The following is a 23,074-nucleotide window of genomic DNA, read 5'->3' as shown; positions in this document are numbered from 1 at the left end:
GGACATCTATACTGCTGGCCACCTATTCTGGGGACAACTATAGACCTGGGCCTACCTATTTTTGGGGAACCACGTCAGATTGAGTGTATTTTGGAGAACTGCTGCCAGGTGAGAGGTGTCTACCATATTAAGGGGGCATTCTACCTATTTATGTGAAATGCTGTCTATTTATGTGACTCATGACTGCTGAATTTGTCTTTTTGGGGGCCTCATGGTTACTGAATTTGTCTTGTTGGGGGCCTCATGATTTGTTGGGGGCCTCAAGATCGCTGAATTTGTCTTGTTGGGGGCCTCATGATTGCTAAATTTTTCTTGTTGGGGGCCTCATGATTGCTGAGTTGGTTATGTTGGGGGCCTCATGATTGCTGAATTTGTCTTGATGGGGGGGGCTCATGATTGCGGAATTTGTCTTGGAACATGCTGGAAGGTGCATACTGAGGGAGGGTGGGTGAGCGTGAGCCTGCTAACCTCCATATACATTTGGCTCCACCCATAACCACGCCCACATTTATTATGTGACCACGCCCCTTTTTGGTGCGCCGCAACCTTGACTTTGGGGGGGCGCATTAATAGTCTTTGTCCCCGGGCGCTGAAAATCCTAGCTACGCCTCTGCCACCACCATATTTTACTGTAGGTATCAGGTGTTTTTCTTGGAATACTGTGTTCTTTTTTCCTCCATGCATAATGCCCCTTGTTATGCCCAAATAACTCAATTTTCGTTTCATCAGACCACAGCACCTTATTCCAAAATGAAGCTGGCCTGTCCAAATGTGCTTTAGAATACCTCAAGCTGCTCTGTTTGTGCTGTGGGTGGAGAAAAGGCTTCCTCTCCAAGTGCGCCAATGGTTGAACGATGCACAGTGACTCCATCTGCAGCAAGATGATGTTGTAGGCCTTTGGTGCTGGTCTGTGGGTTGATTCTGACTGTTCTCACCATTCGCCGCTTCTGTTTATCCAAGATTTTTCTTGGTCTGCCACTTCGAGCCTTAACTTGAACTGAGCCTGTGGTCTTCCATGTCCTCAATATGTCCCTAAATGTGGAAACAAACAGCTGAAATCTCTGAGACAGCTTTCTGTATCCTTCCCCTAAACCATGATGGTGAACAATCTTTGTCTTCAGGTCATTTGAGAGTTGTTTTGAGACCTCCATGTTGCTACTCTTCAGAGAACATTTAACCACTTCAGGACTCAGCCTTTACCCCCCCTTAAGGACCAGCGCTGATTTAGAAGTTCTGTGCTGGGTGGGCTCTACAGCCCCCAGCACAGATCAAACAACAGGCAGAGCGACCAGATCGCCCCCCTTTTTTCCCCACTAGGGGGATGATGTGCTGGGGGGGTCTGATCGCTCCTGCATGCGTGTGGGTGGCGGCGGGGGGGGGCACCTCAAAGCCCCCTCCACCGCAGGATTCCCCCTCTCCCTCTTCTCCCTCCATGCCCCGGAGATCGGAGGCTGCACAGTAACGGATCTGTCCTGTGCAGCCTCTAACAGGCTTCTGTCTGTCATGTGACAGCGATCCCCGGCCGCTGATTAGCCGGGGATCGCTGATCTAGTACAACGCTGCTACTGTTAGCAGCGTTGTAAAAATGTAAACAAAGCGGATTATTTCCGCTTGTTTCACGGAGCCCTCCGCCGTGAATTGACAGGAAGTAGCCACTCGCGCGAGCGGCTGTTTCCTGATTAATTAGCCTGCAGCCGGCGACGCGTCGCTGGTCCTGCAGCTATCACTTTGCCGACGTGCGTTATGAGTGCGCGGTCGGCAAGTGGTTAAAGATGAGGGAAACTTAAAATTGACCCCCTTAAATAGTCTTTCTCATAACTGGATTCACCTGTGTATGTAGGTCAGGGGTCACTGAGCTTACCAAGCCAATTTGAGTTCCAATAATTAGTTCTAAAGGTTTTGGAAGCAATAAAATGACAACAGTGCCCACATTTTTGCACCTGCCTAATTTTATTTAAATATTTATTGCAGACTTTCTGTAAATCCAACAAACTTCATTTCATGTCTCAAATATCACTGTGTGTGTCTCCTATATGACATATTTAAATGACATTTTTTATCATGACAACCAATGATTTATTCAGGAAAATCATGACGTTTAACAAGGTTGCCCAAACTTTCGCACCCCACTATACATTGTTCTTCTTTTGTTGCTGTCACTCACAGAAGGTAATACAAATCTGTCTGTTTTGGGCCATTTCATCTCCTTATATGGGATTATCAGTATTTCCTTTATTCTTTAGAAAAGCACTACCTGGAAATGACCTATACAAAGATGCTAAACAGAATTAGCACACTATTTTGCCAGTTCAACTGCTTTTGAAACAAAAAAAAAACACACAACATTTGTTGATGTATTTGCACAGACGTTTCTCTAGCCTACAGGCTAGCAACATGTCAGTTATGATTGCGGGAGGAGAAAGAACAATGTTTGTCACATGGCAGACGGTTTCTAATGGGCTGGGTGAGTAGAACATTGTCCTCAGGAGTCAGTCAGGTGTTTCAAAAGATTAGGCATGCTAAGTATTTAGGCAACATTGGAGAGTACATATTAGTTTGCCGCCCAGTCAGTTAGGGCACAGGAAGAGCCAAATGACGGGTTACCCTGCTACCGATGAAATTCTGGGTGGCATTAAATACTATTCCCCTTCCGAGTTGTAGTTAGTTAGAGACACACTGACAAGGACAAGGACAAGGTCCTCCAGCACCCAAGACTGAGACACCAAAGTGCTCCCCTCCATCCCTTCCACCCCGGCCGTCACGCACTGTTAGAGTAAGAGGCGCCCCAGGTCCCCAACCCCCCAACACCTTCATCTCTAATTATCTGGCTTGCAGTCACTGCCATGTATCCCCTTTTCTTAATTCTCTCTGCTTCAAACACAATAAGGAAATCATAGCTGAGTGAGTTGTGCTCCCCCCTCCTACACTGCGCCCTGAGGCTGGAGCCTCTCTGACTCGGCCCGGCCCTGGACACATCATTTGGGGTCAGGCTTTTGCTGGCACTCTATTTACATTAAAAATCCCGCTTTGCCACTATAGCTGTGTAGTATCGATTTACACATACTGTGCATGCGCAGAATGCTTCTGGCCGCAGGAGCGCAATCAGAGGGCATGCATAGTAGCTGCCGACTGCAAGCAAACGGCCAGCTTTGTGGGAGTCGCTGCTGCTGCCCGGAGGGAATCAGAAGGACTTTGTGGGCACAGTACAAGTACACAATTGGCCAGATTACCAGAGGGGATTACAAGAGAACGGAGAGGACATTAAAAGAGCCCATGCACCTCATGGGGTTGGAGGAAGCTCCAGATACCGGTAAGTATTAATACATACATTATCAACATCTCAGGTACACTTTAAGTGACAGTGCTATAGAAAGAAAGTATTACAGAATCCATTTTACTCTGGCAGGAATGTACACATTACATGTATGTGTTTACATATATTTTACATTTTTTCCTCATAGTGGTCCTTTAGGTAGAAATTGTTTATGCCATGCAGCGTTCTTCTATTGGATGTAAGTACTGTAAGCTTTGGATGAATGCCATTGTTAAACATCAATCATCAGTGGTTATTATTTTCTAAGATATGTCTTCAATCATTTCTTTGTAAGGTTATGGATGAGATCACTTGTCAGGAGAAGAACATAGAAAGTCTCAAGAAAGCCATTGCAGATAAAGAAGGTCCCATGAAAGTGGCTCAAACACGCCTGGAGACCAGAACACTCAGGCCTAATGTGGAGCAATGTCGGGATCCCGTGCAGTACAGACTCATCACTGAAGTTCACGAGATATCCACAAATGTTGAAAGGTTAGAAGAATGTTTTTTACTTGTCTTCTTGCTAGTTTCACAAACAAGAAAAAAAGAGAGTGGAAGAACTCTGTCATCTGATAGTACTACGCTATAGATAGAATAACTAATATAACAAACCATGAAGTTTTAAATCAGGATGAAGTTTTAAATCAGAATGATACCATTTATTGGCTGGTATCATCCTGATTTAAAACTTCTTGCTTTTACTGATGGCTAACACGGTACAATACCCTACTGCTATAACAAACCATGACAGAGGTCTACATGAAAATGAGCACTCCACAATACTATTTTAGGAACGTATCCCAATTCATAAAACCAATTTATTAACAATTAAAAGCAGACAAAAGCCTATGCGGGTGGCTGTTTACAAAAATCTACTTGGGTGGACTACAGTTCACAGGCTATTGCTGCTTTGAAATGTGGCTTTCCGCAATGCATTACATCACCCATCTAACGTTCACAGTACGGTGTGGTGCATTATAACGGCATGCAGCATCTCAACTGATTGCATGACCGTAGCGTTACGCTAATCTCTCCCCCTTCCTCGGATTTAGCTTTCATGTACTTAACCACCTCCTCTTACCTTTTAATATTGAACACCTAATCTTTTACCTTAACCTAACCTTTTAAACCATCCCTAACCAGTCTCTAACCAGTCTCTCAGTAACCTAACCCATTTTTTCTCCCCCAAGCAATAACTGTCAACTTTATCCTAACCAAAACTGACCTAGCACTTACATTGCCCCCAAACCTAACCTACTCTGACATCCATGTCCCAAATATTAGCAAAGCTTAAGGCAGAGGTCACTCTTGTTAAAATCACAGGCAAGTGATGGTTTCCTATGGTGCTGCTGTGTTTTCAGGAGCTCTCTGCGATTGTGTGAGCGTTTAAAAAAGATACAACCTGCAGTTTTGCCTTCAATTCCTCATTGAAATTCACTTGGTACCGTACAAAAAAAAGCCTGCACAACAACGGAAAAACACTTGCAAGTTATTGTCTTTAGTTGCCGCAGACACAAGTGTCACCCTTCCTTAACTGTCTCCTGATAAATGCTGTGAGAGTCATGTTTAAAGCGGACCTGAACTCAGAACTTTCTCTCTGCCCTAAAAGATAAGCAACAGCATACTAACCTTTAAAGAAAAACATTTTTGTTACAGCTGCAGCAAATCTGCAGTGCGTCTACTTCCTGCTTTAATGGAAACAGACTTAGGGTTAGCATCCTGTGTTTACAAATTAGCTGTTCTGCTGAGGCAGCTAGCTGACACAGATCAAATTACAGCTTTGATCACAGATGAGGGGGGATTAGATGAGCTAAACTCTCTAAATACATACAGGGTGATTTTCTGCGTTTTCCTTCTGTCCTGTGCAAGAGTTCAAGTCCCCTTTAACTGCATAACTCCCCCACTGTCCTGACGTATGTGCACCCCATAATGCTAGGTACACAAGATACAATTTCCTGACAGAGTTACTGTCAGATCGTCTATTTCCAACAGGTCTGATCTGAATTTTGATCTATTTTCCATAGAAGTGAACGGAAAATCGATGGGAAAATCGATCGGAATCAGATTGGACCTGTTGGAAATAGTTGATCTGACAGTAACTCTGTCAGAAAATTGTATTGTGTGTAGGCCAAAAGCAGGGACACAGGGACACAAGAGGAGGACGCAGGGACACAGGTTTTAGATATAGAGATGCTTTGATGTAGAGCATTGAGGAAAAAAGAATGGGTGGGGTCTGACAGTAGGATATTGCTTATCATTGCTGACACAGTTGGGAAGCAGGGTGTATAAGCTGTCTAACACATTTTTTTCTTATAGACTCCGGGAAACTCTGCGCCAAGCAGAAGCTGAGCTAAAAGGCTTGATCCGTAACCAGCTGTCCTTAGAAGAGGAAATTCAGGTTAAAGAAAATTCTTTGTATATTGACGAGGTGCTATGTATGCAGATGAGGGAAGCTATATCAATCAACAATTTTTAATGTTTCATCTTATTTAAATGCATATACAAGCTCAAAATAAAGTTTTGTTCTGTGGTGAATTGTTCCTTGTTTGTTAGCACAATAGGCTGAGGCTATTTTGGCCTAGAAAGGGTTACACACCTCAGGAAATATACAGAACTGCACATGTGGGACGACGCTGGGTAGAAGACCATATAAGAGAGTTCAGGCCTTGCCGTTTTAATGTTTGATTCCGCTGCCCGGATGCTCCCTTCCACACTGAATAGCACACATGCTCAGTGTAAAGTTAATGATGCAGGAGGTAAAATACTAAATATCTCTGCTTCCACGCATCCTACACTCCCCAAATTTTCTGGGTAGGGAGGGGACCCCCCGAACGAACTCTATGCCAAATTGCAGCCCCCGAGCCCCGCTGGTTCAGGAGATAAATTACAGAACCCTAACTCGGGAACCAGCGGGGCTCGGGGGTTGCAATTTGGCATAGAGCTCCAGCAGCATCATTCAATAGTCTCCTACTGCGCATGCGGGGCAGCGCAAATTAACAGGCAGCGCAATCAGACACAACACCGTAACACAGAAGGTGTTGAATAACACACACACAAATCATTAGGGTCTGTTTCCATCTGCTGCCGGATCCCGTGCCGTATCTAGCAGGTGCGGACAGTGTAGTGTCCACTCCGATGGTCTGCATGACACGTATGCTCCCCCAATAGGCTAAATGGGGGAACGCATGCATCTGCCTGGGTTTATTGCAGACCGCACAGAGGTGCAGTCCGCTTACTGCAATGGATCCCGCAGATCCATTGCAGTGTGACAAGCGTGAACGGCTCCTGTTTATAAAATAAGACAAGACAAATACCATTAATATTGTGCTTTTCTCCTGGCGGACACAAAGCGCCAGCCACAAGGGCACACTCATTAGGCAGTAGCAGTGTAAGGTAGTTTTGCCCAAGGACACCTTTCTGAATAGGTGCTGCTATAACAGTAATGCTATAGTGTGCAGGGCATGTAATGGTAATTTGGGGTTCCGCCGATTGCTGGACTTAGAATTACTCCTCCCTCCGAATTGCGAGAGGGAGAACAGTATTTATCACGGCCAAGGATTTGAGCGGCAGCAGGGTGAGCACCAGGGATAGCCAGGGTCAGATCGGGTTTGTGTTACTGTGCAAGCAGACTCTTCCAGGTCGGGCATCGGTGTGCAGGCCCGGCTGCGCGCATCCTTACATCACACGGCTGGGAGAGCACTGTGCATGCACATGACGTCATGCACAGTGCACTCCTGGCTGCGGGCACGCGATTTAGGACAGGCGCAGCTGGGCCTTACCACTGATGCCCGACTCGGCCAACCAGGAAGAGGCTGTCTGGGGGAATTTAGGTAGGATCGGAGAGGATGTGCGGAGAACAGGGGGAACGGTGTGCATCAGACAGATTCCACTACATGCCTGCTCCCCCTCTGTTTTCCCTATTTACTGATGATGAGTATCATGTTGACTTGTCATCTGGCTATGGATCCACTTTACTCCATGTGGTCCCATCCTGAGTACTGGTCTCCCGTTGTTTCTTATTTGCATGGTGGCCATGTGTTATTTGATAAAGTTATTGGAGAATGAATGGGAGGAGCGCTGAAATTATGCATAAGGTGAAAAAAAAAAGAAGGCAGAAGTGGTTAAGTACAGCTCAGTCCCCAGTATCCGGCACCAGCGGGGATCGCCTGATGCCAGATACATGTACAAAAAGCACAAATCTCCCCCAGGTGCAGGCGGAATACTCACGAAGCCTCCACCGATCGTCCAGCAATGTCCTGCTTCACCTTGCGGGCTCCTAACGGCTTTCCGGTTTCCCCAGTGCACGGAAGCCGGAGTGTCAGGTGCCCCGCATCAGGTCACAATAAACTGACATCTCAGGGTGTTCTGGCAGTAAACTGACACCCAGGGTCAGAGCCGGTTCAAGTAACAATTGGGCCCTAGGGCAAAACTAGCCTTGGGGCCCCTAAACAGACACCCCCCCCCCCGACCAAAAAGCGCCATTAGAGGCCCTTTGTTGCAGCCAAATTTCCCTCCTGTGCCCCTGAGCTGGCTGCTGACCCTGCCCTAATCACCTCCCAACTTAACAGACTCTACAGAGTCCCTGGAGAGCAACAGTTAAGATGGGGGAGGGACACCTTGGGGGCCCCTACAGGCTCCGGATCCCTGGGGCAATTGCCCATTTTTTCCTATGGTAGCTCCGGCCCTGCCCAGGGTGCTCTGAAAGTAAACTGACATCCCAGGGTGCTCTGGCAATAAACTGACACCCAGGGTGCTATGACAATAAACTGACATCGCAGGGTGCTCAGAAAGTAAATGGACACCCAGGGTGCTGTGGCAGTAAACTGACATCCCAGAATGCTCTGATAACAAACTGACATCCAGGGTGCTCTGGTAGTAAAATGACATCCTAGGGTGCTCTTACAATTAAGTGACATCCCAGGGTGCTCTGACAATAAACTGACATCTCATGGTGATCTGGCAGTAAACTGACACCCAGGGTGCTCTGGCAGTAAACAGACATCAGAGGATGCTCTGGCAGTAAATTGCCATCCCAGGGTGCACTGGTAGTAAACTGACATCCCAGGGTGCTCTGACAGTAAACTAACACCCCAGGGTTAAAGATGGCCCTAACTGTTCACCGGCAGACAGTTCCCAGCGAGCAACGCATGTTCGCGTTTGAGTCTGTTCGAGAGCATATGGCGTGTTCAACCCGTCCCCCTATACATATGGAGCCAACAATTGACTCCGCACCCCAGAGTCAGCAGACACATGGCAGCCAATCAGCTATCCCTCCCACCTGGACCGTCCCTCACCTATCAAAAAGCCAGCACAGCAGCCATTTTACACTCTACCAATGGCTGCTGTGAAGGAAAGCATTACTTTCGACGACCATAACCCAATAATCCTTCACCACCACTACTGGCATCTAGTATCCACTACTGCCCCCTGTATAAGGACTCAGTGCAGAATCAGTGGTTTTTCGGTCATTATACTATCATTGAAGTACCTCAGCCCAACCATAAGGGCAGGAAAACTGTGGTTGCCTGCACTCCCACAAACATGCGCACAAGCACGGCGGCCACTACACACCACTATACAAACATTGCCGCTGAGCGGATTAAAATTTATGTCCTGGAAGTGTCAATTAGTAAAAACAATGATTTGCTCACCTGACGTTATCACTAAACCTCTTTGCAGTTGTTTGAGGTGCATTAAATGCAGCGTTTTGTTTGACAGTATGAACCAGGCCTAACCCTTACACTACCTTACTGCCATGTGCGCACGCCGGACCTTTAAAGCACTTAATTCCACAAATTTAGGAATGTACTGTGATTTCTGCCTTTTAGAGATTAAAATACGACTGTGTAAACTATGTAATTTTTGGTGGGACTTTTGCCATAGATCCCCCTCCGGCATACCACTGTCCAGGTGTTAGGCCCCCTTAAACAACTTTTCCATCACTTTTGTGGGCAGAAACAGTCCCTATAGGTTTTAAAATTTGCCTGCCCATTAAAGTCTATGGCGGTTCGTGAACTTTTGCAGAAAATTAGCTTTTGCATTCGCGAACTGAAAATGTAATGTTCACTACCCAGGGTGCTCTGACAGTAAACTGAGATCCCAGGGCCATATGCAATTCACTTTTTCTCCTAAGTTTTCTCCTATGTGATATTTTCACGTTATCAATAAAATGCCACCAGCAAGCAAGAAAATACGCAGAGTAATTTTGACAGTACTTTTTCAACTACTTTTTAGTACTTTATCAATTCCATTGTGCTAAAAAGTTATTTTAAACAGAAGATGAATTTTTTTTTTCCTAGGAAAAGATGTAATAAAAAAAGTAAATTGCATATGACCCAATATGTCAAGAAATATTGGTTGTTTAACCCTTTTACTGCCAAGCACATACAAGGTACATTGTGGCAATTAAATGCTTCAACTGCCAGCGACGTACCTAGTTCCCCCAAGAAGCAGCGGGAAGGAGGGCCAGCATCATTCCTTCCTCCCTCCATGTGGGCCCCCCTCCTCTTTCTTCCTGCATGGCTGGAGTAAGCGTTGCAGTATAATTACTCACCCGATCACTAGCTCCATGTCTATGTCCCACGCCGGCAGCCGCCTCCTCTTTCTCCTTCCTGTATGATGCGTAGTAACTACGCATCATAGAGATCGGGAGAGGAGCCTGCTGCCAGGGGGGACACTGCATGGAGCTAGTGATCAGGTGAGTTAATTACACACCCATCACTGCACTCCAGCCATGCGGGAGGAGGGGATAGCACAGGAGGGAGGCCCAGGTGGAGTGAGGGAAGATGATGTCGGCCCCCCTGCCCGCAGTGGCACCCATACCTGATACTTATACTGGGGGCTCCGATACCTATGATGGGTCAACTATACCTGCTACCTATACTGGGGCAACTATACCTGCTACCTATACTGGGGGTACCTATACCTACTACCTATACTGGGTCACCTATTCCTGTTACCTATAGTGGGGCACCTATTCCTGGCTATCTATATTGGCTGCACCTATATCTGGCTACCTGTACTGGTGGCACCTATATTGGCTGCACCTATACCTGGCTACCTGTATTGACGGCACCTATACATAGCTTCCTATACTGGCTGCACCTATACCTGTACTGGGGGCATCTATTCCTGGCTACCTATACTGACTGCACATATATCTTGCTACCTGTACTGGCACACCTTTTCCAGGTTACATATGCTGGCTGCACCTATATCTGGCTACCTGTACTGGTGCTCCTATTCCAGGACAGGAAAAGTGGTCTTGTTAAGCCAGCCTGAGGCAATTAGTTGTGTTGTGGATTATTGGAGAGCCAATTCCTGGAAACCCTAAAACTGAATTTCTATTGCTTCAGTATAAGATACAGTGTTTAGCAGCGTGCTTTTGTTAGGATTTTCATACACCTCTGTAGATGGTATTTGGAAATTTCAGTCATCCTGAGGCATATGACTGCTTAACAGAACATACTCTGGGCTGAGCTTCAAGCGATTTGCACGCATGTATGTAACAAAGTCATCTGCCCCTATCGAGAACTCCTATTTTACTCATCAACAGGAAGTGAACAAAACATGCAAACAGCTTTCATAGATTCCTAGAAATGTATTATTTAATCAAGGGATGCAGATAATGTCAGTGGTGGGTGGGAGTGGCAGTGAATCTGAACACAGGTCAACAAAACTAGGTAAATATCAATAGTTTTTTAAAAGTTTACTACTGTATGCCCAACATTAGAATATTTCCTCCTTCAGTCAAAAAAAAAAAAAAAAAGAAACAAGCCGAACCCCTCTCCCACCCCCTTCCCATACTAGTGTTAGAGGCCTGCATCAGTTCGGGGTACCCGCGGGTTACCCGAAATGCGGGTCGGGTTCAGGTACCCGTTTTGATCGGGTTATGGGTTGGGTAGCAGGTCTGCGGGTACCAGATTCACCAGAAGTGGGTTGCGGGTCAGGTGCGGGTCTGAAAAATTAGACCCGCGCAGGGCTTTAACTGGTGTTTAGTCATTGTTTCAAACTAACTGGGGAACTTCATCTAAAAATACACTGTGTCTACTCCATAGAAGTCTGACATGACATTTTCTTTTGAGACACTGTCATAGCTTGACAAAGGAGGTCCTCCTCCGAAACGTTGCTACATTTGCTTTGTGCAATATGTCGAAGTGGAAAGCGCATTAAATACATCAATGGTGCCGGCTTCTACTTTCTTCAAGTGAGTATGGGCCTTGAGAGACTTTTTATTAGGTGTTTTTCTGGCAGTGCTGGTGGCAGTGCTGGTGTGCTGCTGTGGTCCCGCTGCTGGACCAAAATGTTATTACTTTTCATCAGCCAAATGATGTTTTTGCATGCCTATTTTTCCATCTTAAAGCACAGTTGTACATTCGCATTTAGGACAAATCAGCTGGCAGAAAAAGGGTTAAATCAAACTGGGGGTAAAGCAAATAGTGATTGACCTTTGACTTCCTTTTCCCCTAACAAGCCAGCCGATTTTGAGGGCCCTTTTCCACTAGCGCGTTTGTGCTGGCCGAATCGTAAAGTCGCAAACCGCTAGCGATTTTACAATCGCTACAGTTTGCTTTTTAACATAGGAATCGCGGTAGGTCATTTCCACTACCGCAATTCGTTTTTGACGGGAACACGAACGCGCAGTGGAGCGATATTTGCCGTGATTTTGCTATGCAGTGCATAGCATAGCAAAATCGCGGCCGCAAACGTCGGGAAATCGCCGGAATTGCGTTTCAGCAATCGCTAGCGTTCAGCGTGAACGCTAGCGACTGCTAGTGGAAAAGGGCCCTAAGTGTGATTTGTGGCATCTCTGGCCAACAGAAAAACTCTTGAGCTTATCTCTTTTTATTTTCAATTTCTTTTTCACCAGATTGGAGCATTCTCCAAAACGGGAAAGCTATATGCTCTGCCAGGTTCACCGATCACAACCGGGGCTTTTCTAGTTCTCCTTGCGTCTTTGCTTTCAGCCTAATGTCAGGTTACATTTACCGTCCAGCCTAATAGCAAGTTAAATTCCAAAAGGCACAAGTAGCACAAGTGATCCCGCCAGGCCATCCGTTTTGCTGAGATGCTCTCCTCTCTCTCCTGTGACGTGACGGCAGCGGGCGGAATCAGGCACGCTAAGTTCTGCAATAGACAGCGGCTTCCAGGCGTTCCGTTGTAATGACAGTTGGTGCAACCCCGCATGTTGTGCCGCCCCGCATGCGCAGTAGGAGCCTGTTTCCGTTTAATTGTGCTGCCGCACTAAACACTCCAAATATCTCTGCTTCCGCACCATGTACACTAACAAAATTTTCAGGGTAGGGAAGGCACCCCCGAACACGCTCTATGCCAAACTGCAGCCCCCGAACCCTGCTAGTTCCCGAGACAGGTTACTGTAAACTATACTTTAATACAACACAAGCGCATGAGTTGTATTGAAGTATTGTTTGGTGTATGGAATGAGGTCTGAGTAACCTCATAAACTCAGTGCAGCCAATTCAATTGATTTTTTTAGGAACAAGCGCCACAATATATATCACTTAGGTTACTGTAAACTATCTCAGGAACCAGCGGGGCTACCGTCTGCAATTTGGCACAGATGTAGATCCCTACCCTGAAAATTTCGGGAGTGTGGGTGGTGCAGAAGTGGAGATATTTTGGGGAAATAACATTTTAAAAGGAACTCCAGCGAAAATAATGTAATAAAAAACATACCTCTCAACTTTCTGAGATGAGAAAGAGGGACACTTAAGCCACGTCCCTGCCACACCCCTGATCACGCCCCATCACATCCCTAGTCACACATACCATAACGCAGTGTTCCCTAAACCTGTCCTCAAGGCCCACCAACAGTGCTAGTTTAGTAGAAATCCACAGAGGTAGGTAATCGGCTCTGCTGACACACTAATTACCTCACCTGTGAATGTAGGTTGGGATTCTGCAAAACATGTACTGTTGGTGGGCCTTGAGGACAGGGTTAGTGAACTCTGCCATAAGGATTTCATGAGAAAAATATGTTGTTTCATAATTCAAACCACACTGGTCCTTATATCCTGATTCATTTTCCTTCATATTAACATTTTAAAATTAGTAATATATCAATTTAAAGGATGGGAATAAAGTTTAGTCAATCGACACACATTTTTTAGTAGAGAAATATATAAATATAGAAAGAGGGACAAAGTCCTGAATGAGGGACAAATGAGAAGGAAAGAGGGACAGAGGGACAGGGCTCCCAAAGAGGGACCGTCCCTCCAAAAAAGGGACAGTTGGGAGCTATGTAAAAAAAAGTGATTCATTTTCACAATAATTATGTATAAATGATTTAGTCAGTTTCCCCATTGTAAAATCTTTCCTCTCCCTAATTTACATACTGACATTTCTCACATTGTGACATTTTTACTGCTGACAGGTGATGCCACTGGAAGGAGATGCTGCTTGCTTTTTTGGCAGTTGGAAACAGCTGTAAATAGCTGTTATTTCCCACAAAATGCAGCAAGCAATGAGTGTGATGTCAGCAGCATCTCCTTCCAGTGGCATCACCTGTCAGCAGTAAAAATGTCACCATGTGAGAAATGTCAGTATGTAAATCAGGGAGAGGAAAGATTTTACAATGGGGAAACGGACTAAATCATTGTGGGATAGGGTTGCCACCTTTAGGGTAAAAAAATACCGGCTTGTGGGTGTGGCCTGAGGGGTGTGGCCAAAAATTGGGAGTGGTTTGTCACAGACTTTTTAAAAGACAACTGACAAGAAAGGGATACAGAGGCTGCCATATTTTTACTTTTAAACAATGCACATTTCCTGGCTGTCCTGATGAGCCTCTGCCTCTATTACTCTTAGCCTCACAGACCCTGAACCAGCATGAAGCAGATCAGATATTTCTGACTGAAGTCTGACGAGATTAGCTGCATGCTTGTTTTAGATGTGGAATTCAGACACTACTAATGCTAAAAAAGGTCAGCTGGCAGGCAACTGGTATTGTTTAAAAGGAAATCAATATGGCAGCCTCCATATGCCACTCTGTCAGTTGCCCTGTAAGGCTCGGTCTGAGTTTCTTGAAGGCAGCATGCCGTGCCACAAAATTTTGCAACAGTAAAGCGGGATCAATGGCGCTAAAAGGAAATGTAAAATTAAACTTACCTAGGTCTTCTTCTAGCCCCCTGAAGTCATTTTGCTCCCCCCAGCAGATGTGCCCGCCTAAAGTGGAATAACAGCAAGGGACCAGAATGACTACAGGGGGCTAGAAAAAGCCCTAGGTAAGTTATACTGGGTACATGGGGGTCAGTGTGAGAGCCATTAGTAATAAGTATTGTATGGTCCCCAGCCCATTACGGATCTTCCAAATTCCCCTGACAGCAGCTTCTGCAAGTAATTCCTGGCGGGGGTTACATGCACGCCACAATGCATCCCAGGAGATATAGGCTGGTTAGATGCCAGTGCATCAATGTACTCACATCTAACCAGACTATATCTCCCAGAATCCATTCATCTCCCAAAATCCATTGCGGCATGTGGCCACCACACAGTACAAATGCTTACAGAAGCTGCAGACAGGAGAACTAGATAGGAGGATCCCAAACAGGTTGGGGCCAGAGGATCAGCACCCTTTAGTTAAAGAGACACTGAAGCGAGACAAAATCTCGCTTGTTCTCTTAATAATAGCAGGGGCATGTTTGCCCCTGCTAAACCACCGCTATCCCGTTGCTCTAAGGGGGTCTCTTACCTTACAAATCCCCCCCTGCAAAATCCACGACCAACTTGGTCGTAGATTTTGCTGCCCTGTGCGCTTCCTGGTGAGGCCGGGCTACGATCCGCAGCCCTGCCTCACAGGCGTCTATCAGCGGCGCAGCGCCGCCTCTCCCCGCCCCTCTCAGTTAGCCTTCGCTGAGAGGGGCGGAGAGAGGCGGCGCTGCGCCGCTGATAGACGTGTGTGAGGCAGGGCTGCGGCTCGTAGCCCTGCCTCACCAGGAAGCGCTGCACGGGGGGATTTGAGACGTAAGGGACCCCCTTAGAGCAGCGTTATAGCGGCGGTTTAGCAGGGGCAAACATGCCCCTGCTATTATTAAGAGAATCAGCGAGATTTATTCTCGCTTCAGATTCTCTTTAAGTAATGATGCTCCCCCTGACCCCCGCACCCACAGTAGCACACATTACAAACCTGCAATTTTAAAAAAGTAAAAAAAACATTCACTGCATTTTACTATACACCTTAAAGGAATATTGTAGGGGGTCGGGGGAAAATGAGTTGAACTTACCCGGGGCTTCTAATGGTCCCCTGCATGCATCCTGTGCCCGCGCAGCCACTCACCGATGCTCCGGCCCCGCCTCCAGTTCACTTCTGGAATTTCAGACTTTAAAGTCAGAAAACCACTGCGCCTGCGTTGCCGTGTCCTCGCTCCCGCTGATGTAACCAGGAGCGTACTGCACAGGCCCAGTATGGTCTGTGCCTTGCGCAGTAAGCTCCTGGTGACATCAGCGGGAGCGAGGACACGGCAATGCAGGCGCAGTGGTTTTCTGACTTTAAAGTCTGAAACTCCAGAAGTGAACTGGAGGCGGGGCCAGAGCATCAGTGAGTGGCTGTGCGGGCACAGGATGTCTGCGGGGGACCAATAGAAGCCATGGGTAAGTTCAACTCATTTTCCCCCGACCCCCCTACAGTATCCCTTTAAAGTATACCAGAAACGAAGCATAGTTAGTGAACGTTTTAAACATACCTGGGGCTTCCTCTAGCCCCATGCGCACTTATTGCTCCCACGTCGCCATCCTCAGTCTTCTGCTCCAGTACCGGGTCCTGTAACTTCAGCCAGTCACGGACAGTGTGAGCATGCGCAGTGCGTTCTCTCCAGCGGAGAATAGTACTACGCAGGCACAGCACTATTCTCAGCTGGAGAGAGGGCACTGCCAATGTGTAAAACTGTCTGCGACTGGCTGAAATTATGTGACCTGGTACCAAAGAGGGAGAAGACTGAGGACAGCGGCATGGGAGCAATAAGTGCAGATGGGGCTGGAGGAACATACGGGACCCGGTACTGAAGCTGGAGAAGGCGGAGGACATCAGCGTGGGAGTAATCCGTGTGGATGGGGTTGGAGGAAGTTTTAGGACCCATTACTGGAGCAGGAGAAGACTGAGGACGGTGGCATGGTAGCGATCCAGACGGATGGGGCTGGAGGAAGTTATGGGACCCAGTATCGGAGCAAAAGGCTGAGGACGGCGGTGTGGGAACGTTTCCTGCGGATGGGGCTGGAGGAAGTTTTGGGACCCATTACTGGAGGAGGAGAAGACTGAGGACAGCGGCGTGGGTGCGATAAGAGCAGATGGGGCTGGATAAAGTGACGGGACCTGGTACTGAAGCTGGAGAAGACTGAGGACAGCGGCGTGGGAGCGATAAGTGCAGACGGAGCTGGAAGAAGTGACGGAACCTGGTACTGAAGCTGGAGAAAACTGAGGACAGCGGCGTGGGAGTAATCCGTGCAGATGGGGCTGGAGGAAGTTATGGGACCCGGTATCGGAGCAAAAGGCTGAGGACGGCGGTGTGGGAGCGATAAGTGCAGATGGGGCTGGAGGAAGTTATGGGATGCGGTCTCGGAGCAAAAGACTGAGGAAAGGCGATGTGGGAACGATCCCTGCAGATGGGGCTGGAGGAAGCCCAAGGTATGTATAAACCCTCCACTATGTTTCATCTCTGGTGGTGTGCATGAGGACTTATGACACATCATGCAGACACATCAGACAGGCACATGCATCACACAGACATCACAGCAGGCAGACATCAGGACACATCACACAGACATCACAACTCACAAGCAGACATCACTCAGACATCACACACACAGACATCAGGACACATCACACAGACACACACACGCTGCATTCATACAAGCAGAGCACCTCTCGTACAGCAGCACTGCGTTCTGCAGCCTGTCGCAGCTTCAGCTTCTCCACGTGTATCTCAGTCTCTCTCTCCTTCTCCGGGGCAGAGCTCATTTTGGGGGGAGGGGTGCTGGGCATTCCTCTGAACACTGAACTGTATCAGTGTGTTAAGCTCAGTGCTGCAGTCGGGGGAGGCAGGGGGCTGTGTACATCCAGTAGAAGGGAGAACAGGCTGTAAACTTTACTCGTAGTTTATGCATTATGATTACATTGACCTGTTGTCTCCCCCTCTGCTCTTGTGGTTCAGTCCACAAAAAAAAAAAAAAAAAAACGGGCAGATACATTGCCGGAAAAACAATTTTTCCGGCAGCGGCTTTGTAATTAAAATTCCGGCCGGGCCGGGGAGATAACGGCCAGGTGGCAGCCCTATTGTGGGAGGAATTTCACCACAATATCAGCCATACAGAGCCCCATGATGATCCATTTGAGAAAAGGTAAATATTTCTCATGGGAAAGGGGGCATCAGCTACTGATTGGGATAAAGTTCAATTCTTGGTTACAGTTTCTCTTTTAAGTTCCCACTGAGCATGCGTGATACTCAGTGAGGAAGGTTGCTTCCGGGTTACACTATCTGACATTACACCATACCCTCCCCAGATGAAGTGGTGGGAGGGGTGAGCGGTAGTTGCCTGGCTACACGGGAAGTGACGGCCGGGATGCAGTTGCGGGGCCTGATGGGTATTTAAGGCCCGGCGGGAGGCGCAGAGAGTCATGTGTCCGTCCAGCGGGCACTGGGAAGAGCTGTGGGTCAGGCTTATCAGGCGGGTGGTCAGGAGTTGGCAGAGTGGTAATCTCCGGCCGGTCGCTTTGCTCGGTCTCCCAGCTCTTGGCGGCCTGCTGGTGCTGTACTGTTTCCCTGTGTTCAGCGTGCTGGTGCTGTGCGGGGCAGCCGCTGTCTGGTACTATCACCGCTCCGGGGGCACGTTGTGGAGGCTTCCTTTTCACAGGAAGCAGCTGAGAGGCGGAGTGCCGAGATTGAGGCAGAGGGAAGCGGCGGTTAGGTGGACCTCTCCCCCCTCTTCCTTGTTACTCATGGGCAGCTATCTGAGCACTCAGGAGCCTCCAGGCCAAGGGCTGGCCAGAGGAAGGGATTATAAAGAGAGGCTGATGAGGCCTAACCCAACTGTGCCGACCCCAACCAGGCGCCTCTCCTTCAGGTGTGTATTTGGGACTACTCTAACAAGTTTTTTTTGTTTGTTTGTTTTTTTTTTTTTACATGCTGCCAGATCCCGAATTACATCACCCTCCGTGTTGCGACAACTAAGAGGGGAAATAGTATTTAATGCCGCCTGTGAGTTTAGCGGCAGTGGGGAAAGCCGGTGTTACAACATTTTAGCATACCCGACAGAATAGCATACACATGCTACTGAGCATGTGCAAAGTGATGCAGGTCATACATTAACCCCATAATGCCCATCCGCATCATTAAAGTGAATGTTTACCAATTAAAAAAAAAGTCAGATACTCACCTAAGGAGAGGGAAGGCTCGGTCCTAATGAGCCTTCCCTCTCCCGGTGCCCGGTCCCACGCAGGATCCCCCGTAGTAGTATTTGACCAGTTCGGTCAAATACTGCCACTTCTGCAGCCGAAGGGAGCTTTCGGGAGCACTTGGGCTCCTGAAGATGGGCCGTTTCATACTACGCATGCGTGAGCGCCCTCTATGACGCACCCACGCGTGCGTAGTATGGAGCAAACCGTCTTCGGAAGCCCGAGTGCTCCCGAAGACCTCCGAAGTCCCTGCGGCGGTGGACGCGAACGGGGGAGCCAGCGCAGCACCGAGGGCACCGGGAGAGGAGAGGGAAGGCTCATTAGGACCGAGCCTTCCCTCTCCTTAGGTGAGTATCTGACTTTTTTTTTTTTTTAATTGGTAACCCCTTGCAACCCGAGTTAGCTGCCTGGGTGCTGATGTGCAATCTCCACTATCAAAGTGGACATAGAGTTAGAATAAAAAGTTGTCCGAGCGAAGCGAGGACCGGCCCGCAGCCCAGCGAGCGAGCAAGGGGACACTGGTTCTACTTAAAAGGACTATATCACTTTAAATGAATGCTATTCTGTCGGGTATGCTAAAGTGTTGGAACACCGTCATTTGGGTCTCCCCGTGCCAAACTGAGCGGCACCATCATAATATGTACCCAAGATTTATACATACTTTGGGCTTCTTCTTGCCCCATCTGCTCGGATCGCTCCCAACCATCCAGTAAGCAAGTTAGGCAGAAGTTGAGATGCATATGTAATTATGCATAATTGCTGTTGCCCATAGAGATCAGGACTTGATCCCTCAGTCAACATTTTGGAGATGAGAGCTGTAGAAATCAGGGCTATGGAGTCTGAGCAATTTTGGGTGCCTGGAGTCAGGGGAAAAAATGCTCCGACTCCTAATGAATTTAAACTGTAATTAAAATAGAAAATATAATAAAATGTTTTATTCATCATAAAAAATTATTTATACAGTAATAGCTGTGCTTAGTCCACAAAAATGAAATAAACTAATCGAAATTAGTTTCTTGTGCAGTCCCCGTATTTTCAAAGTCAGATTCTGACTGACTGTACTATATCTCTATCTCTCACAGGAATCAGATACATACAGTAAGAATAAAGCCTGATGTGTAGCCGTGTCACTAATAGAGATGGTCAATGAGATAGAAATAATTAAATCTGCGTTCATGCTGATTTATGCACTCTTTGCTCATGAAAAAATTTGATATGTTAAAATTTGGTTTGGTGACTACAAATTAAAGGGTACCTGTGAAGGATGAAAAGAAGTTTTATACATACCTGGGGCTTCCTCCAGCCCCTTCAGGCCAATCAGTCCCTCATTGCCCTCCTCCACCACCTGGATCTTCTGTTATGAGTCCTGGTAATTCAGCCAGTCAGCGCAGTCCAGCCACGTGCCGCTCTTACAGCCAGGAGCATTCTGCACCTGTGCAATAGTGCTGCGCAGGTGTAGTATGCTCCCAGCGGCGGAGTGTGTGCATGCGCACTACGCCAGACTGGCTCAAGTACCAGGACTCGTAGCAGAAGATCCAGGTGGCAGAGGACAGGGAGGGACTGATTAGCCTGAACTGGGCTGGAGGATGTCCCAGGTATGTATAAAACTTTAATTTCATCTGCCTCAGGTTTACTTTGTTACACAGTAGTACTATACTCTACATATGCACTCTCCACAGAGCTGCAGGGAATCCTCTGAGAATGTTGTGCACATTGAACACAGTGGTGTCTATCACCCATAAACCTTTTTCAGATTGTACATGAAGAATGTGTAATAGAGGAAGAATACTCATTCTCCTGCAGAGTACCTGCACATCACTCTTAGGGCCCATTTTCACTATCGCGAATCCGCATGCGTTGTCCACATGCGGATTCGCACAGCCAATACAAATGGATGGGCCTGTTTCCACTTGTCAGTTTTGCTGTGCGTTTTTCTGCACGGCAGAGCCTTCAGAATTCGCCTGCGTGTGGAATGCAGGCGAATCGCACACAATGTATTTAATAGGGAAATCGCATGCGTTTCCCCATGCGGTTTTGCCGCGAATTCGCATAGGTACCAATGTAAATTCACACAGGCAGTGACATGGTTAAAATCGCATATACCCTCACCGATGCGAATTTGCGGCAAGAAATGCATGCGGCATCGCATCCGCATGCGATTTAATCAGCGGTGTAATACCAGGCGATTCCGCACCGCAATAGTGGGAAACGAGCCCTTACATGTACCCACAGTCACATTGCCTAGGGCCTGATAGATGTTGGTGGTTCCGGTCCAACTTTTTTTCAAGTACTCTTACAAGTACTAGTCTTTGACTAAAGGGAATAAATATGGCAGTCTACACATCCTTCTCACTTTAGTTGTCTTTTAAAATTCCTAAGCGTTGGCAGTTAACCACTTCCCGACCGCCGTATATACAATTGGCGGCCGGGAAGTGGACCCCGCAAGGACCGCCGTATTGACAAATGGCGGCGGTCCTTGTAGGGGCATGGGCGGAGCGATCGCGTCATCAGTGACGAGATCCTCCGCCTGGCGCCGCTCACCCGCCGCAACATCCCGCCGGCCATACGGAAGCGCCGGCGGGATGTTAACCCGACGATCGCCGCATACAAAGTGTATAATACACTTTGTAATGTTTACAAAGTGTATTATACAGGCTGCCTCCTGCCCTGGTGGTCCCAGTGTCCGAGGGACCACCAGGGCAGGCTGCAGCCACCCTAGTCTGCACCAAGCACACTGATTTCCACCCCCCTGCCCCAGATCGCCCACAGCACCCATCAGACCCCCCCCCCTGCCCACCCCCCAGACCCCTGTTTGCACCCAATCACCCCCCTAATCACCCATCAATCACTCCCTGTCACTATCTGTCAACGCTATTTTTTTTTTAATTCCCCCCCCCCCCCCCTGCCCCCTGCTCCCTCCTGATCACCCCCCACCCCTCAGATTCTCCCCAGACCCCCCCACCCCATGTACTGTATGCATCTATCCCCCCTGATCACCTGTCAATCACCCATCAATCACCCCCTGTCACTGCCACCCATCAATCAGCCCCTAACCTGCCCCTTGCGGGCAATCTGATCACCCACCCACACCAATAGATCGCCCGCAGATCCGACATCAGATCACCACCCAAGCGCAGCGTTTACATCTATTCTCTCCTCTAAACACCCACTAATTACCCATCAATCACCCATCAATCACCCCCTATCACCACCTTTTTACTGTTACCCATCAGATCAGACCCTAATCTGCCCCTTGCGGGCACCCAATCACCCGCCTACATGCTCAGATTGCCCTCAGACCCCCCCTTATCAATTCGCCAGTGCAATATTTACATCTGTTCTCCCCTGTAATAACCCACTGATTACCTGTCAATCACCCATCAATCACCCCCTGTCACTGCCACCCATCAATCACCCGCTGTCACTGCCACCCATCAATCACCCGCTGTCACTGCCACCCATCAATCAGCCCCTAACCTGCCCCTTGCGGGCAATCTGATCACCCACACCAATAGATCGCCCGCAGATCCGACGTCCGATCACCTCCCAAGTGCATTGTTTACATCTGTTCTCTACCCTAAACACCCACTAATTACCCATCAATCACCCCCTGTCACTGCTACCTATCAGATTAGACCCCTATCTGCCCCTAGGGCACTCAATCACCCGCCCACACCCTCAGAATGCTCTCAGACCCCAGCCCTGATCACCTCGCCAGTGCATTGCTTGCATCTATTCCCCCCTCTAATCACACCTTGAGACACCCATCAATCACCTCCTGTCACCCCCTAGCACACCTACCCATCTGATCAGGCCCTAATTTGCCCCGTGTGGGCTCCTGATCACTCGGCCAAACCCTCAGATCCCCCTCAGACCCCCTTCCGATCACCTCCCCAGTGCATTGATTGCATCTATTTTCCCCTCTAACCACCCCCTGAGACACCCATCAATCACCTCCTGTCACCCCCCCCTAGCACTCCTATCCATCAGATCAGGCCCAATACAACCTGTCATCTAAAAGGCCACCCTGCTTATGACCGGTTCCACAAAATTCGCCCCCTCATAGACCACCTGTCATCAAAATTTGCAGATGCTTATACCCCTGAACAGTCATTTTGAGACATTTGGTTTCCAGACTACTCACGGTTTTGGGCCCGTAAAATGCCAGGGCGGTATAGGAACCCCACAAGTGACCCCATTTTAGAAAAAGACACCCCAAGGTATTCTGTTAGGTGTATGACGAGTTCATAGAAGATTTTAATTTTTGTCAAGTTAGCGGAAATTGATTTTTATTTTTTTTCACAGTGTCATTTTTCACTAACTTGTGACAAAAAATAAAATCTTCTATGAACTCGCCA

General features: G+C 47.9%; 2 protein-coding genes across 2 annotated transcripts in view; both read left to right on the top strand.

The window, feature by feature from the left end:
• TEKT1 (tektin 1) overlaps positions 1–5,848 on the top strand; it is a 33,124-nt gene extending 27,276 nt beyond the window's left edge. The window contains exons 7-8 of the mRNA XM_068265882.1: positions 3,609–3,805; positions 5,630–5,848. Of these exons, the coding sequence (XP_068121983.1) occupies positions 3,609–3,805; positions 5,630–5,789 (357 nt within the window). The 3' untranslated portion in view covers positions 5,790–5,848. The remainder of the gene's footprint in view (positions 1–3,608; positions 3,806–5,629) is intronic.
• An 11,967-nt stretch (positions 5,849–17,815) lies between these two features.
• The window catches only part of POM121 (POM121 transmembrane nucleoporin), a 50,314-nt gene continuing 45,055 nt past the window's right edge, over positions 17,816–23,074 (top strand). The window contains exon 1 of the mRNA XM_068270098.1: positions 17,816–18,385. Coding sequence (XP_068126199.1) covers positions 17,940–18,385 — 446 coding nt within the window. The 5' untranslated portion in view covers positions 17,816–17,939. The remainder of the gene's footprint in view (positions 18,386–23,074) is intronic.

Source organism: Hyperolius riggenbachi, chromosome 2 (assembly GCF_040937935.1).
Source record: "Hyperolius riggenbachi isolate aHypRig1 chromosome 2, aHypRig1.pri, whole genome shotgun sequence".
NCBI lineage: Eukaryota > Metazoa > Chordata > Amphibia > Anura > Hyperoliidae > Hyperolius > Hyperolius riggenbachi.
Note: the sequence above shows the minus strand (reverse complement) of the source record. Positions and strands in the feature narration are given on the sequence as shown.